Source organism: Hyperolius riggenbachi, chromosome 3, assembly GCF_040937935.1.
Source record: "Hyperolius riggenbachi isolate aHypRig1 chromosome 3, aHypRig1.pri, whole genome shotgun sequence".
In the NCBI taxonomy this organism is placed as follows: Eukaryota; Metazoa; Chordata; class Amphibia; order Anura; family Hyperoliidae; genus Hyperolius; species Hyperolius riggenbachi.
Genome location: NC_090648.1, coordinates 110,916,135 through 110,932,117, shown reverse-complemented (window position 1 = coordinate 110,932,117; position 15,983 = coordinate 110,916,135). Strand labels below are relative to the sequence as shown.

The window sequence follows — 15,983 nt, the reverse complement described above, 5'->3', positions numbered from 1 at the left end:
AATACCTTGTTGTGTATTCTTTCCAAAATGGGGTCATTTGTGGGGTTTGTTAACTGTCCTGGCGTGTGTGTGTGTGTGTGTGTGTGTGTGTGTGTGTGTGTGTGTGTGTGTGTGTGTGTGTGTGTGTGTGTGTGTGTGTGTGTGTGTGTGTGTGTGTGTGTGTGTGTGTGTGTGTGTGTGTGTGTGTGTGTGTGTGTGTGTGTGTGTGTGTGTGTGTGTGTGTGGTTTGCTAAATTTTGAGCACCCCTGTAAAGCATAAAGGTACTCATTGGACTCTGGGCCCCTTAGCGCAGTTAGGGTGCAAAAAAGTGCCACATGTGGTATCGCCGTACTCAGAAGAAGTGGTATAATGTATTTTGAGGTGTATTTTTACACATAACCATGCTGGGTGGGAGAAATACCTCTGTAAATTACAATCTTTTGATTTTTTTTTTTACACACAATTGTCCATTTACAGAGATATTTCTCCCACCCAGCATGGGTATGTGTAAAAATACACCCCAAAACACATTGTACTACTTCTCCCGAGTACGGCGATACGTGTTGCACTTTTTTGCACCCTAAGTGCGCTAAGGGGCCCAAAGTCCAATGAGTACCTTTAGGATTTCAAGGGTCATTTTGCGGCATTTGGTTTCCAGACTACTCCTCACGGTTTAGGGCCCCTAAAATGCCAGGGCAGTATAGGAACCCCATAAATGACCCCATTGTAGAAAGAAGACATACCAAGGTACTCTGTTAGGAGTATGGTGAGTTCATAGAAGATTTTATTTTTTGTAACAAGTTAGCGGAAATTGATTTTTATTGTTTTTTTTTCACAAAGTGTCACTTTCCGCTAACTCCGTCATCAGTCTACCAGCGTTAGAAGGCGACTATTTACATTGTACATCGCTGCCATCTATGGCAGCGCTGTACTGGGGAGAGCCGTGTCACTTGGCTGTCCTCTGGGGAGGCTCAGGGAGCCTATGAGAGCTGATCGCTGGGATTGGCTGTGGGGAGGAGGGAGGGAATTTTTTTTTTTTTTTTTAAATTGACAAATTTATTACAAATAAAACAAATAAAAAAAATAAACATCTCTGCAGCAATCAAGAGGGGAGGGGGGGAAATCACTTGTGTACTGAGTTGTACGACCCTGCAGTGAGCCCTTAAAGGGAACCTTAACTGAACGGGGGGTAAAGAGTTTTACTTACCTGGGGCTATTACCAGCCCCCTGCAGCAGTCCTGTGCCCTCGGCGCCGCTCTGGAATCCTCTGGTCCCCTGCTGTCACTTAGTTTCGTTTTTGACGACTCACCAGTCGCCGGCCGCCATACGTATTATTGGACGCATTCACCAATGCAATTAGCGCTATTGCGGACCGCAACGCGTAAAAAAATACGCGTTGCCGCATGTCTACGCGTGCGGAATGCGGCAACGCGTATTTTTGTACGCGTTGCGGTCCGCAATAGCGCTAATTGCATTGATGAATGCGTCCAATAATACGCATGGCGGCCGGCGACTGGTGAGTCGTCAAAAACGAAACTAAGTGACAGCGGGGGACCAGAGGATTCCAGAGCGGCGCCGAGGGCACAGGACTGCTGCAGGAGGCTGGTAATAGCCCCAGGTAAGTAAAACTCTTTACCCCCCCGTTCAGTTAAGGTTCCCTTTAAAGCTGCAGTGGCCTGAAGTGTGAAAAATAGCCTCAATACTAGGGGGGTGTAAGCCTATGGTGCTGAAGTAGTTAATACACTTATGTCATCAAAACGCTTGCTCTTAAAAGGAACCCGAGGAGTAAGACCTATGGCAGTTGCCATATTTTATTCCTTTTAAACAATACCAGATGCCAGGCAGTCCTGCGGATCTTTCTGGTAGGTAGGGTCTAAATCACACACCTAAAACAAGCATGCAGCTGGTCTTATCAGCTTTGTCACAGACATTTGACCTGCATGCTTGTTCAGAGTCTATGGCTTAACCCTCCTGGCGGTTAAATTTTTCTGCCAAATAGGCAGAAATCCTTTTTTGTTTTTTGTTTTGTTTTGTTTCATGTAAAGCTACCAGAGTGGTAGCTACATGAAACACCACTAGAGGGCGCATGTGTCCCTCTAGTGCAGGCTTTCTCAACCAGAGTTCCCTGGAACTCCAGGGTTCCTTGAGTACTCTGCAGGGGTTCCTTGGCATTTTCCCCCATCTTGGGGATGTATAATGGAGCTCACTATAATAGGTGGTACTGTAACAACTGTGGTGGTACTGTAACAAGAAGCACTAAATTAGGGGCTTAGGAGGCAGTATAATGAGTGGCAGTGTAATGGGGGTAGTGAAATAAACAGCCACACATACTTTTAAAGACCACGCCACCTGCAAAATAAATGCAGGGGTTCCTCGAGATCAAAAAATTGTTTGCAGGGGTTCCTTGAGATCCAAAAGCTATTTTCAGGGTTCCTCCAGGGTAGAAAGGTTGAGAAAGGCTGTTTTAGTGCGATCGTCGCCGGCATCAATAGCAAACAGGGAAACGCGTATATAACGCGTTCCCCTGTTTGGCTTCTCCTGTCGCCATGGCGACGATCTGAATGACATCATGGACGTCAGCTGACGTCCTGACGTCAGACGCCTCCGATCCAGCCCATAGCGCTGCCTGGAACTCATTGGTCCGGGCAGCGCAGGGCTCTGGCGGGGGGGGGGCCTCTTCCGCCGCTGCGTGCGGGCGATCGCCGCAGAGCGGCGGCGATCAGGCTGTACGCGCGGCTAGCAAAGTGCTAGCTGCGCGTACAGCACTTTAGGACCGGGCTGTGTTTTAGAGATCTGTGCTGCGTGGGCTCTGCAGCCCGCAGCACAGATCGTGAATACAGCAGGGCGATCAGACTTCCCCCCCCCTTTTTACCCCACTAGGGGGATGACCTGCTGGGGGGGGTCTGATTGCCGCCGCTCTGTGTGGCCGAGCGGGGGGGGGGGGGGGGAGCTCCTCAAAGCCCCCCTCCGCAGCGTTTTCCGCCCTCTCTACCTCTTCCGCCCTCTCGCTCTGGCTGTGAAGTGCGCAGGACGGATATCCGTCCTGCGCATTGTAGAATAGGCTTCAGCCTATCAAATGACGGCGATCCCCGGCCAATCAGAGACCGGGGATCGCCGATCTGCCCTACGGCGCTGCTGCGCAGCAGTGCCGTATGATGTAAACAGCGGGGATTTCTTCCCCGCGTTTACATTTTGCCGGCGAGCCGCGATCGGCGGCTGTTAACGGAGGCACCCTCCGTGAACTGACATGGAAAGGCCGCTCGATCAAGCGGCCATTTCCATGGTAACCCACTTAAGACCTGCTGACGCCTATGGGCGTTAGCTGGTTGTTAAGTGGTTAAATGAGCAAAATCGCCCCACCAGGGGCTGAGATATCTTCCTGCGCAGCATAGCCCGAGCTCAGCTCGGGCTTACCGCCAGGAAGGTTAAAGTATTAGAGGCAGAGGATCAACAGGACAGCCAGGCAATGGGTATTATTTAAAAGGAAACAAACATGTCTACCTCCATATCCCTCTCACCGTGCGTTAGCTTTAAATGCGCAACTTTTAATTTTCGAACCTGAAACAGAAAAATGACAGCTGTAATCACATGACCTCTATTTTTCATTTCAAAACAATTATTCTGCCTATTGTTTGTAGAGAGAACATAGAGAAAGGAATAGAGAAATAAAGTTTACAGATGACTTTACTTGTTTGCAGAAGCTGGATGGTCCGTGTTGCTGGCGCTGGCCTCCTTCTCTTCTGCCTTCTCCTGCGTGTCTGAAGAGTCCGGCTGATTCTCTGACTGCTCCTGCTCTGCAGGCTGCTCCTCAGCTGGCGCTTCTATGACAACTTCCTCTGCCGACGCTGGCGTCTCTCCACTCTCCACTACACTCTCCTCCTGCTTCTTCAGTTTCTCCTGCAATTCCCGCACCTTCTGCTCATGGTCCTTCAGGGCCAGCCGCTCGTAGGTTTTGTATGTCTGAGAAGAGAAAAGCGTGATTAACCTCTAACATTATTACAGTCTATGTGGTCCTGCACACTGTAAATACCAGTTACTCACCTGCTGCACCATGTTTTGCGCCACACCTGGGGGGAATCCCAGCCGCTCCTGGGGGCTCAGTAACAAGCGGTAAAAGTCTGTCTTGCGATACAAGAATCCAAAGTAAATATTTAAAAAGTCCTGGATGTTTCCGACATGCTGCAGGATACCCAGCAAAACATGGTCGTAACGATCTGACATATCCGCCTCCATGACTGCTCTCTGCAAAATAATACAAGGTGGTGAGCACACTGGAGATCAGATATTTCAAGCCTTAAAGTATACCTGAAGTGACAATTGAACATTAGAGAGTACATAGAGTGTAAAAATGCCCATACGCAATTAACTGTTTCGCGAGTTTTCTCCTAGGAGATAATTTTTAAAATTATTTTAGAACTTTCTAATTGAAAAAGTAGATTGAAAAAGTACTATAAAAATTACTTTGAGGATCGTATATTCCGGCGTATAAGACGACCTCCAGCTTTTCCAGTTAAAATATAGAGTTTGAGATACTTGCCGTATAAGACTACCCCCCTCTTTCAGAGCACACCAAATAAATTTAAAAAAAAAAAAAAAAAATCATATACCAATGCTATGTATGACCAGATACTGGTGCTGTACTGTATGTGGTACCCAGTATATAACAGTTTAGAGGCGATTGACTGGTTGGATTACTCAACTCTCCCTCTCCGTAAGTGGATTGGTCAGCTCTCCTTGTCTTCCTGTTTATCAGGGAGTTATGGAAGAATAGATTGTGCTGTGCCCATAAAACACGCCTCTTTCACCTGTCTGGTCCGCCCTTGTATCCTATTTACCTCCTTCTCTGCCTCTAACATCTCGCACATGTGCGCTGCACCGCTTCACTACAGTCCTCAGCAGCGAGATCTGAGAGGCGGTAACAGGATAGGGAGCATCACCCGGCATCAATGACACCCGGCGTATAAGACGACCCCTGACTCTTCAGATGATTTTCAAAGGGTTAAAAAGTAGTCTTATACGCCAGAATATACTGTATTTTCTCACTTGCTGGTGATTTAAAATGCATTTTATTTAGAAGGTTTGAAATTATCACCTAGGAGAAAATGTTAATTGCATTAGGGCCCATTTACACTTACAATTGCAAAACGCTAGCGATTAGCTCTGCGATTTTACACGATAAAGGAGTACATTTCATTGTACTTTCTCATGATTTTTGAGTGGTTGCAATTGGCGTTTCCTTAAAACTGTAATTGCGATCACTCAAAAATTGTGAGAAAGCACTTCATGTAGCGTGTTTACCTTTGCTGGTAATCGCGAATCACTGGGCGACACGGCAGCGAGTTCACTGCCATATACTTTTTATTGCTTTAGCATTTTAAAAAAGCGCTAGCGATCATCGGCTATTAGCGGTAAACGCTGGTTAATCTCCAGAGTGTGAAAATAATACAGGGGGGGGAAGAATTAATTACTTACCTGATCCAGCATAACTCAGTCAGTCAGGTAAGTGCTCTGCCCCCCTTCGAAATGCAGCCCTGGTGGGTTTTTATCAAACCCTTGCCGAGGCCCTGGCCACCCACATCTGAGTTGCTGCAGCCCGCCCTCCAGCGCAGTCTAATTGGTGGCAGGCTGTGGCAACGCAGACAGAGGTTTCCAAAGGTTACGCATGAGCATAATAACCTTTACAGAAATTTTTTTTTGTTACAGCTGATACAAATCCAATAAATCTGCAGTTTCTCTACTTCCTGCTTTCATGGACGCAGACATATTGTTAACATGAGCTTATCTGCCGTGGCAGTCAACTGACACAGGGAAGAGATCATATTACAATTTGTGATTAGACACAGATGAGGGGGAATTAGACAAGCTAAACTCTCTAAATACATACAGGGTGCACTTCTCTATGTTTTCCTTCTGTCCTGTGCAAGAGTTCAGGTCCACTTTAAAGGCAGAGCCTGGCACGACAGGCTCTGTCATTTATGCTGTAGGTACTCTTATAAAGGTTGCCACATAGCACATCATACGTAACTGAGTAAAGCAATTGGAAAGTGAGGATTTACATCAACGACAGCATATAGCTCTGCATCTGCAGATCTCTGGGAAACTGCTTTGACAATCGGGTTTGTCTTTAGTTTCATAGGTTAGTGCAGGGGTCAGAATCTGTGTCTCTAGAGCCGTATGTGGCTCTTTAGCCATTCAAGCGTGGCTCTAATAGCGGCTGGGGCTAACCTGCCTTTATGCTCTGCCCTCTCATTGTATAGTTGCCAGTTGGTGCAGACCTGCCTGCCAAACCTTGCAAAACCCTCTAGCAGCGCCATGTGACTGTGAGTGCAGCCCAGGCTGTACTGCACTGTGTAGACTTCGCAGTGTAAAGCCTTGTTCAGAGCCTTCACCAGACTAGTCCCTGACTGCTCCAGCAGAATCAGCAGCAGCGAGGTGTAACGGTATGCAACCCCGGATCCTGCTTGTAATTAAAGCTCTTAATCTGTTGGATGTGAACGGGCAGGCCAAGCACTACTAGGGAGCCTCGTTTTCCATAAGCAGTACACTGCTGAAAGGTCTAAAGTCAGCCCAGTATCAACCTGTGAGTTGGCCCAATGTCCGCAGCAAGAAAAGTGATCCCTCAGCTCTACCGCAAAGTAATAGATATACCAGGGAGTCAACCAGTCCACACCTGGATCCCGCTTAGGTGTGTAACATTCACAGCAGCAAAGACAAAATGGCTGGGTCTCCACCCAGTCATATTGGGCTCTATTCTCAAAGACTTCCCGCATGCGGTAAAGTGCATGCGGGAATTTACCGACCAAAACACAGCCACATTGAAATTCTCAAAATGTTCCGCATGTTTTTTCCGCATGCGGAAAAAAAGTGTGGTAAAAGTGCGGGATTCATGCGGAAAAATTTCCGCAAAAGTCGGTACTTTCCGCAATAAAAGATCAATTCTCAAAAATGTTGAGGCGCATCATTTCGTCGTTATTTACCGATTTTATATCACCTACAAGTAGTAGGTGATATATTCCGCATCCCATTGGCTTTAATGAAGTCTGGGGGCTTAAGGGCTGTGCTTGCTGGACTTTAATTTTTTTTTTAAACACTTTTTCATGCAACCTTTTTACCGCATGATTCCCGCATGAATAATGGCTGTTTCCGCCTCTTTTTTTCCCCGCATGCGGAAAACATGCGGAAAATATTAGTGAATGTGGAAAAAATGCGGAGTTTACCGCTGGCGGAAATATAGCGGTAAAATTTTGTGGAAAAGTTTGGTCTTTGAGAATAGAGCCCATTGTCTTTGTAGTTGGCCCAATGTCACCCAGTGAGTCAGCCCAGTGTCACTCACCATTATTTATACATGACTGTTTCAATGTGGGTGCTCTTCATTATTATTTCAAGGCAATGGCAATGTGCTGTGTCAATAACTTTGGGTGCTAATCATTATCAATACTCCAAGGAAATGCAAGGCCATTCTTCACATTAAATTTGAGTATTGTCATATATTTCTATTTCAATGTGGAATATCGTTTTTGGACAGGATATAAGATTATTACTATGTCAGTAGCTAGTTTAAACAGACTCCTAAAAGCATGGTTCTTGAAAAGAAATTTGGCTCTCAAAAGAAGTCTAAATCGTTGTATTGCTGAGCTTTGGCTCTTTTGACAAATGAGTTTGCAGACCACTGGGTTAGTGCATTATATTTATAAGGTGCGAATAGCTAACCTCATCTAGTCCATAAAGACATAAATAAAATATGTTCACACTATTGTCTAGATTCTAGAACAAAACTTTTTAAAAACAAAGGTAAACTAAATAAAGGGAAATTTAGATTAATATTCTTGCAAGAGCTCAGCAGAAAGATTTATTGTTCCCAAAGGAAACTGAAGAATAGTTTACTCTGTTAGGCCCAGTGCACACCGAGCGGTTTTTGATGCGATCCGCCGGCCGAATCCGCCTGTCAAACCGCTCGGCTAATGTATCTCAATGAGATGGTGCACACCGGCGGTTTGAGGATTGTAGCAAACCGCAAATGTGCCTCCTGCTGCACGTTTGCGGTTTGCAGAAACGTTTCTGCCTCAATGTAAAGGATAGGAAAAACGCAAACCGCTCTGAAAAACGCTACTTCACAGCGGTTTGCCAGGCGTTTTGGTTACAGAAGCTGTTCAGTAACAGCTTTTACTGTAACAATTTGTGTAATCTGCTACACAAAAACGCAGTCTAAAACACTAGGCATGTTTAGAAATCGGCTATAAACATGCCTAGAATCGCACTGAAATCTGCTCCCAAAACCACTAGCGTTTTGCAGATCTGCTAGCGGTTTTGGTGTGCACTGGGCCTTAAAGGGGCACTATGGCGAAAAATTGTATAATTTAAAATATGTCCAAATATAAATAAATAAGAAGTACATTTTTCAAGAGTAAAATGAGCTATAAATTACTTTTCTCCTATGTTGCTGTCACTTACAGTAGGTTGTAGAAATCTAACAGAAGCGACAGGTTTTGGACTAGTCCATCTCTTCATGGGGAGATTCTCAGGGATTTATTTATTTTCAAAAGCACTTAGCGAATGGCAGTTGCTCCGTCCAACTGCCAAAAAACTGTGTAGCGAGGAGGGAAGCTGGCCAGCATCATTGTTTAAAGAGCAACTGTAACGACAAAACGGCCCCTGGGGGGTACTCACCTCGGGTGGGGGAAGCCTCAGGATCCTAATGAGGCTTCCCACGCCGTCCTGCGTCCCTCGGGGGTCTCGCTGTAGCCCTCCGTACAGCGGTGACGCAATATTTACCTTCCTGGCTCCTGCGCAGGCGCTCTGATGGCTGTCGGCGCCGAAGTAGGCGGAAATACCCGATCGCCGTCGGGTCTGCTCTACTGCGCAGGCGCAAGTTTCCGGCGCCTGCGCAGTAGAGCGGACCCGACGGAGATCGGGTATTTCCGTCTATTTCCGTGCCGAAAGTCGCCACAGCGCCCCCGCTGGAGCCAGCAAAGGTAAATATTGAACTGACAGTCGGCACAGTCGCCGGCTGTTCGGAGGGCTGCGGCGAGACCCCCGTGGGACAGAGGACGGCGTGGGAAGCCTCATTAGGATCCCGAGGCTTCTCCCACCCGGGGTGAGTACCCCCCAGGGGATGTTTTTCATGTTACAGAGTCTCTTTAAATACTTTTTTTTAGGAAATATCTTTATAAAGAATAAAGGCCCTGCTGAGAATCCCCTATGAAGAGATGGACTAGTCCAAAACCTGTCGCTTCTGTCAGATTTCTACTACCTACTGTAAGTGGCAGCAACATAGGAGAAAAGTAATTTATGGCTCATTTTACTCTGGGAAAAAAACGTACTTCTTATTTGTCTATGTTTGCACATATTTTACATTTTACAATTTTTTGCCATAGTGCCCCTTTAAGTACTTCTCTGTGTCTTCAGATAACAGGGCGAGTTAATTTTGCATTAAAGTAAACTTGGGAGTTAGGAAAGGCAAAAATTTAGATCCTAACCTCAAGAGAGGGAAGCTTCTAGATCCTGTAGAGCTCACCCCCCTTCATTCCCTGCACTGGAACCCCCGAAGTTCCAAGGAGCTTGCCAGCACTGAGCCGCTGCTCGGCTGCATGCTAGTGCCCATGCATGACCCGTATGAGCCCCCTTGCTTAACAAGCTTGCGGGGGTCCAAGTTTTAGAATTGAGGAAGGCGATGACAGGGGAAGTCCGTCCTGCACATCCTAGGATAGGCAGCGCCGTATGATATAAACAGCGGGGATTTCTTCCCCGCATGTTTACATTTCGCCGGCGAGCCGCGATCGCCGGCTCTCCGGCTGTTCACGGAGACACCCTCCGTGAACTGGCATGGGAAGGCCGCTCGATTGAGCGGCCGTTTCCATGCTATACCACTAACGACCCGCCGCGCCTATCGGCATTAGGCGGTCGTTAAGTGGTTAAAGTACGCCTGAAGTGGGAGGAATATGAAGGCTGACATCTTTTTTTTTTTTTTTTAACAATACCAGTTGCCTGGCTGCCCTGCTCATCTTTCTGACTGTAGTAGCATCTGAATCACACACCTGAAACAACCAGGCGGCAAATACGCATGCTTGTTTTCCACTCTGAAGCGCAATCACAATTCAAACTCAATTTCCACTATGCGATTGCGAAACTATACTCAGTAGAGCTCAATCGTATCCAAAACGCAGCAGGCTGACGACTGTGCTCGGGCCAAAATCGCGACGCAATCGGATCGCACTAATGAAAATGGTCACTGCCGTTTCCATTGGTTTTACTTTACCCTGCGTATTGTGATGCATTAGCAATTGTAATCGGATCGCAAAACGTAGGGTAGTAGAAAAGGGCCCTCATACATATCTTTCATACATAATAAATAACATCTCGGTGCTAGTCTAGTTCAGGGAACCCAGCAGGAAACATCATAAGGAAACTCCGCTCAGGGCCCGTTTCCACTGTTGCGACGCGATTTCGCCGGCATTCCGACGCTTGTAAAAACGCATGCGGATGCGTTTCCGCATGCGTTTTTACCCGCGAGAAATTAACCATGACACTGCCAGGGCAAAATAACATTGAAAAAGGTGCGAAATCGCACGCGAAATCGCGGGTAAAAACGCATGTAACAAACGCATGCGTTTTTACTATTAAATACATTAGCGGCGATTCGCACGGATTCCCGACGCAGGCGAATTCTGTGGGTCCCGTCGTGCAGATTTGGCCCGCCGCCAAATCGCTCCCGCACGCCGCATATGTGGAAACAGCCCCGGCCACTTCAGTGTAACAAGCGAATCCGCATCTCGTCGCCGCATGCGGATTCGCTATGGTGGAAACGAGCCCTAACATGGAACAAGGTCTATTGTACATAAAAATAAAAAAAACCCACAAAGGTAGGCAAATGTTTAAAAGTTAGAATGTACAGACTAAGGCCTGGTGCACACCAGAGGAGTTTTTCTGAGCGTTTTGAGTTTTTATATCTGCTGCTAATGTTATCCTATGTGTCTGTGCACACTGGAGCAATGAGGTTTTGTAGAAAAAAACCATAGCATTACATTGAGAAGAGCTTTTAGAGGTTTCAAAAGCTCTTCCCAATGTAATGCTATGGGGTTTTTTACAAAACCTCATTGCTCCAGTGTGCACAGACACATAGGATAACATTAGCAGCAGATTTAAAATCTCAAAACGCTCAGAAAACTCCTCTGGTGTGCACCAGGCCTAATTGTCTGTTCCTCCAGCAACAGGAGGTGGTGTCCTCCCTCGGCAGACTCTGAAGGGATGACACTTGCACACGACAGAGTGTCTTCTGGCAGGAGAGAGGAGTAGGAAAACAATGCAATTCGGCATTGGATACTCAATCTTTACGCAACATCAGGGAACTAGTAGGGAATAGACTGTGAGCCCCTCTGAAGGTGGCCACTAATGGTCCAATTTGTAGCAAAAAAATCATTAGAGTAATCAATCAGATGTAATCGGATTTGTCCGATCACATCCAATTGGATTTTCGTCTAACAATAATTTGGATTTTCTTGTTGGTTGTGAAAGATAGAAAGCAAAGATTGGTTCATTGATGGGGTAGTGAACGAGGTATTACGATATCTCACATCCGATTTTTCGTTAGAAAATGGATTGTTAGTGGCAACCTTTAGGGACAGAAATATACTCTATGCAGCGCTGCAGAAGATGTCAACGCTATATAAATACTGTATGATCATTTAAAAAAAAGAAATAGTGGAAACATGATGAGGCCCATTGCTAATAATGAGGACAAGTTGGAGATCTGATGATAATCAATGAGGAAAACTACCAAACTGCCTTCTGCTACTGAACAGCTGGTGGTCACACAGACAGACAGACAGACAGACTTGTGCTGACATTATACTCGTCATAAACATTCTGCATGGGAAATGATCAGCTCATGTATCTGTAGCCCCAGTGCTGAGACATGTAGAAGCAGCACAGCTGCTGTACAGTCACTATACTGTCCCTGCCCACCATGTGTGACAGTGCAGCATCACCTCCTCATCCATAATCCCGCAGCACAGAGCAGCAGCCCCCATCATCCACATACACAACACACATGGGATTCTCACACTCACTGTTTTCACTCTCCGATCTCGTTCCTGAAGCGCCACATCCGGCGACCAGGCACTTCCGCTTCCTTTCAAGTCACCTTCTCATGTGAGAGCTTTGCCACTTTCAAAGATGGAGCCCGTTGCTATGGTGCTGTGAGAGGATGGCGCAGTGTGATGCAGTCTGCATGTCATGATGCGGGCGGGGGTGAGGCGTGTGTAGGGCGAGATGCTGCCATAGATGGGAGGGAGAGCTTCATTGTGAGCTTGTATGAGTCATATTGCTTCGCTTCAAAATCCATTAAAACACTATCATTATTATCTTTTTGCTAAGGTGAGCAAGCTGCTATTCAACCCTTGCACTTCACCCTACCTTTATCTCATTTACTATTAACATAACATTCTCATTACAGTGATTCATACACTCATCACTTTCACAAAGAAGTGGGTGTTAAAGTGTCAATTTACAACAGGATTTCCAGTTTCTTTGTATTTTTCCTTATTAATTATAGCATTCTTCCATTGAAAGATCCCAACAATGCTTCTGTATCATGGAGTATCATACCCTGTAAGACCTGTTAGCAAATTGTTCCGTTTTTCAGTCATCACTTGTGGACGTGTGCATGAAAAAGGGGCGCATGATTTTGGCTATTAGAATACCAATGACATTTACAGATATAGTCTACATTTTAAAAGTGTAATAATAACCGTAGTAAAATATCGATAAATAATACTAATATTTCACTACAAATGAAACTAACTCTATTGTCACACAGAACCCTCCATTTCCGATACCTAACCTTAACTGCACCCCCCCCCCCCCCATGCCTATAAACACCCCAACACACACACACACAGCCCTAGCCTTAAAGAAAATCCGTAACCAAGAATTGAACTTCATCCCAATCAGTAGCGGATACCCCCTTTTACATTAGAAATCTATTCCTTTTCTCAAACAGAGGGGTCCGTATGGCTGATTTTGTGGTGAAACCCCTCCCACAGTGTGATGTTAGTGCCTCACAGCACTGGGGTTCTGCCGTCACACTGTGGGAGCCTTGTTGCTGCATTGTGGAAAATAACAGCTGTTTCCAACTGCTAAAAAATGCAAGCGGCATCTCTTTCCACAGACATCACCTGACAGCAGTAAAGCTGTCACCATGTTACATAGTTACATAGTTATTTTGGTTGAAAAAAGACATACGTCCATCGAGTTCAACCAGTACAAAGTACAACTCCAGCCTGCTCCCTCACATATCCCTGTTGATCCAGAGGAAGGCAAAAAAAACCCTTACAAGGCATGGTCCAATTAGCCCCAAAAGGGAAAAATTCCTTCCCGACTCCAGATGGCAATCAGATAAAATCCCTGGATCAACATCATTAGGCATTACCTAGTAATTGTAGCCATGGATGTCTTTCAACGCAAGGAAAGCATCTAAGCCCCCTTTAAATGCAGGTATAGAGTTTGCCATAACGACTTCCTGTGGCAATGCATTCCACATCTTAATCACTCTTACTGTAAAGAACCCTTTCCTAAATAAATGGCTAAAACGTTTTTCCTCCATGCGCAGATCATGTCTTCTAGTCCTTTGAGAAGGCCTAGGGACAAAAAGCTCATCCGCCAAGCTATTATATTGCCCTCTGATGTATTTATACATGTTAATTAGATCTCCTCTAAGGCGTCTTTTCTCTAGACTAAATAAACCCAGTTTATCTAACCTTTCTTGGTAAGCGAGACCTTCCATCCCACGTATCAATTTTGTTGCTCCTCTCTGCACCTGCTCTAAAACTGCAATATCTTTTTTGTAATGTGGTGCCCAGAACTGAATTCCATATTCCAGATGTGGCCTTACTAGAGAGTTAAACAGGGGCAATATTATGCTAGCATCTTGAGTTTTTATTTCTTTTTTAATGCATCCCAAAATTTTGTTAGCTTTAGCTACAGCGGCTTGGCATTGAGTACGATTATTTAACTTGTTGTCGATGAGTACTCCAGTCCTTCTCCAAGTTTGATGTCCCCAACTGTATCCCATTTATTTTGTATGGTGCTAGACCATTGGTACGACCAAAATGCATGACTTTACATTTGTCAACATTGAATTTCATCTGCCATGTATGTGCCCATATAGCCATCCTATCCAGATCCTGTTGCAATATGACACTATCTTCCTGAGAGTTGATGATTCTGCACAATTTTGTATCATCTGCAAAAATAGCAACATTGCTCACTACTGCATCTACTAGGTCATTAATAAATAAATTGAAGAGCACTGGACCCAGTAAAGACCCCTGTGGGACCCCACTGCTAACAGTCTCCCATTTTGAGTACGATCCATCGACCACAACTCTTTGTTTTCTGTCCATTAGCCAGTTCCCTATCCATGCACACAAACTCTTCCCCAGTCCTTGCATCCTCAACTTTTGCACCAGACTTCTGTGGGGAACAGTGTTGAAGGCCTTTGCAAAGTCCAAGTATATCACATCTACAGCATTCCCAATATCCATATTAGCATTCACTACCTCATAAAAGCTGAGCATGTTAGTCAAACAGGACCTGTCTTTAGTAAACCCATGTTGATGCTGAGAAATAAGATTATTTTCTACTATGAAGTCATGTATAGTATCTCTTAGTAACCCCTCAAATAGTTTGCATACAACTGATGTTAAGCTTACTGTAACGATTGGTGTAACACAGAGAGGGTCTGATTAACGGTGATCTGCAGTATCACCGAGAATACAGATATATACCTGGTCATTGATGATCTGCAGTATCACCCATAATCAGATATATCTCTAACCTCTGGACACCTGGATAATAAGAGTGTTTGGTGCAACAGAAATACTTTGAGGACTGCACCTGAGGAGCAGGTGCACAGCAGTAAGGAGTACTGCACTGTAACACATTCCTTCCGAAAGCCAGAGACTCTCCAGAGGAAGAGGTCAGGCTAGGAGTTGGAAGGACAGAGTGTGAGTGACACCAAGGAAGGGTGTCACCCACAGGTCTGTGAGCTATCTCTTGACTGAGGAGATAACTCTCGAGGTCGGGCAAGCCGGGTCGGCAACAGACAGATCAGGGACAGAGACAAGAGACAGATGCGGAATCCTAAGACAAGCAGAGTTCGGCAACAGAGTATCAGATATAGCGAAGTACCTAATCAGAGATCAGAAGAGTAGTCAGGAAAGCAGAAGGTCATAACAAATAATCAACAATGCCTAGTCTTGGGTGTGAGCTCCTTGATCATCAACACCCTGGAACTGGTCTGAGTATAACTAGATGGTAAAGCTAATTCCTAGTCCCAGCCACACCAGACATGTGTTGTAATGCATTTGTAGGTTTAAACGCGGGGCCAGCCGCACCGCTGTCAGAGCATGCGGCGGTTTCCCCGCGTTCAGCCATACTGCTAGTGGTAAGCCCATGCGTGCAAACCGCCGCGTCGGACGCGGAACCCGCCTCCTTGTTCACTGGACATGCGGCGGTTTCTCCGCGCTTCGTCAGGCTATTGGATTCAGGCCCATGCGCGCCAGCTGCCATGTTGAACGCGGAATCAGTCGCCTTACTCTGAGTACTCGCGGCGGCTTTTCCGCGTTTTCTCACACTTACAGGTCTATAATTTCCTGGATCTGAGTTTTTGCCCTTCTTAAATAATGAGAAAACGTGGGCTGTACGCCAATCCACTGGGACTCTGCCAGTTGCAAGAGAGTCACAAAAGATAAGATAAAGGGGTTTAGCTATAACTGAACTTAATTCCCTTAGGACCCGAGGATGCATGCCATCTGGGCCAGGTGCCTTGTCTATTTTTTATTTATTTAGTCTTGCCTTCACTTCTTCCTGCGTTAAGTATTTAATATTACAGTTAGAAGATTGAGACTCTTCTGCCTCTGTAATTTGAAACAGTGCTGTTTCCTTTGTGAAGACAGAAGCAAAGAAGGCATTTAATATCTCTGCCTTACCTTGGTCATCCACCATT

At 45.7% G+C, this 15,983-nt stretch overlaps 1 protein-coding gene and 1 long non-coding RNA gene across 6 annotated transcripts in view; one reads left to right on the top strand and one right to left on the bottom strand.

The window, feature by feature from the left end:
• NUDCD3 (NudC domain containing 3) overlaps positions 1-12,150 on the bottom strand; it is a 45,639-nt gene extending 33,489 nt beyond the window's left edge. The window contains exons 1-3 of the mRNA XM_068274776.1: positions 12,046-12,150; positions 4,022-4,222; positions 3,669-3,940 (exon numbers count right to left, since the gene is read on the bottom strand). Coding sequence (XP_068130877.1) covers positions 3,669-3,940; positions 4,022-4,213 — 464 coding nt within the window. The 5' untranslated portion in view covers positions 4,214-4,222; positions 12,046-12,150. The remainder of the gene's footprint in view (positions 1-3,668; positions 3,941-4,021; positions 4,223-12,045) is intronic.
• The window catches only part of LOC137562945 (uncharacterized), a 197,026-nt gene continuing 193,162 nt past the window's right edge, over positions 12,120-15,983 (top strand). For all 5 annotated transcript variants that reach the window (XR_011030219.1, XR_011030218.1, XR_011030220.1 and 2 more), the window contains exon 1: positions 12,120-12,352. This is a non-coding gene — a long non-coding RNA (uncharacterized lncRNA). The remainder of the gene's footprint in view (positions 12,353-15,983) is intronic.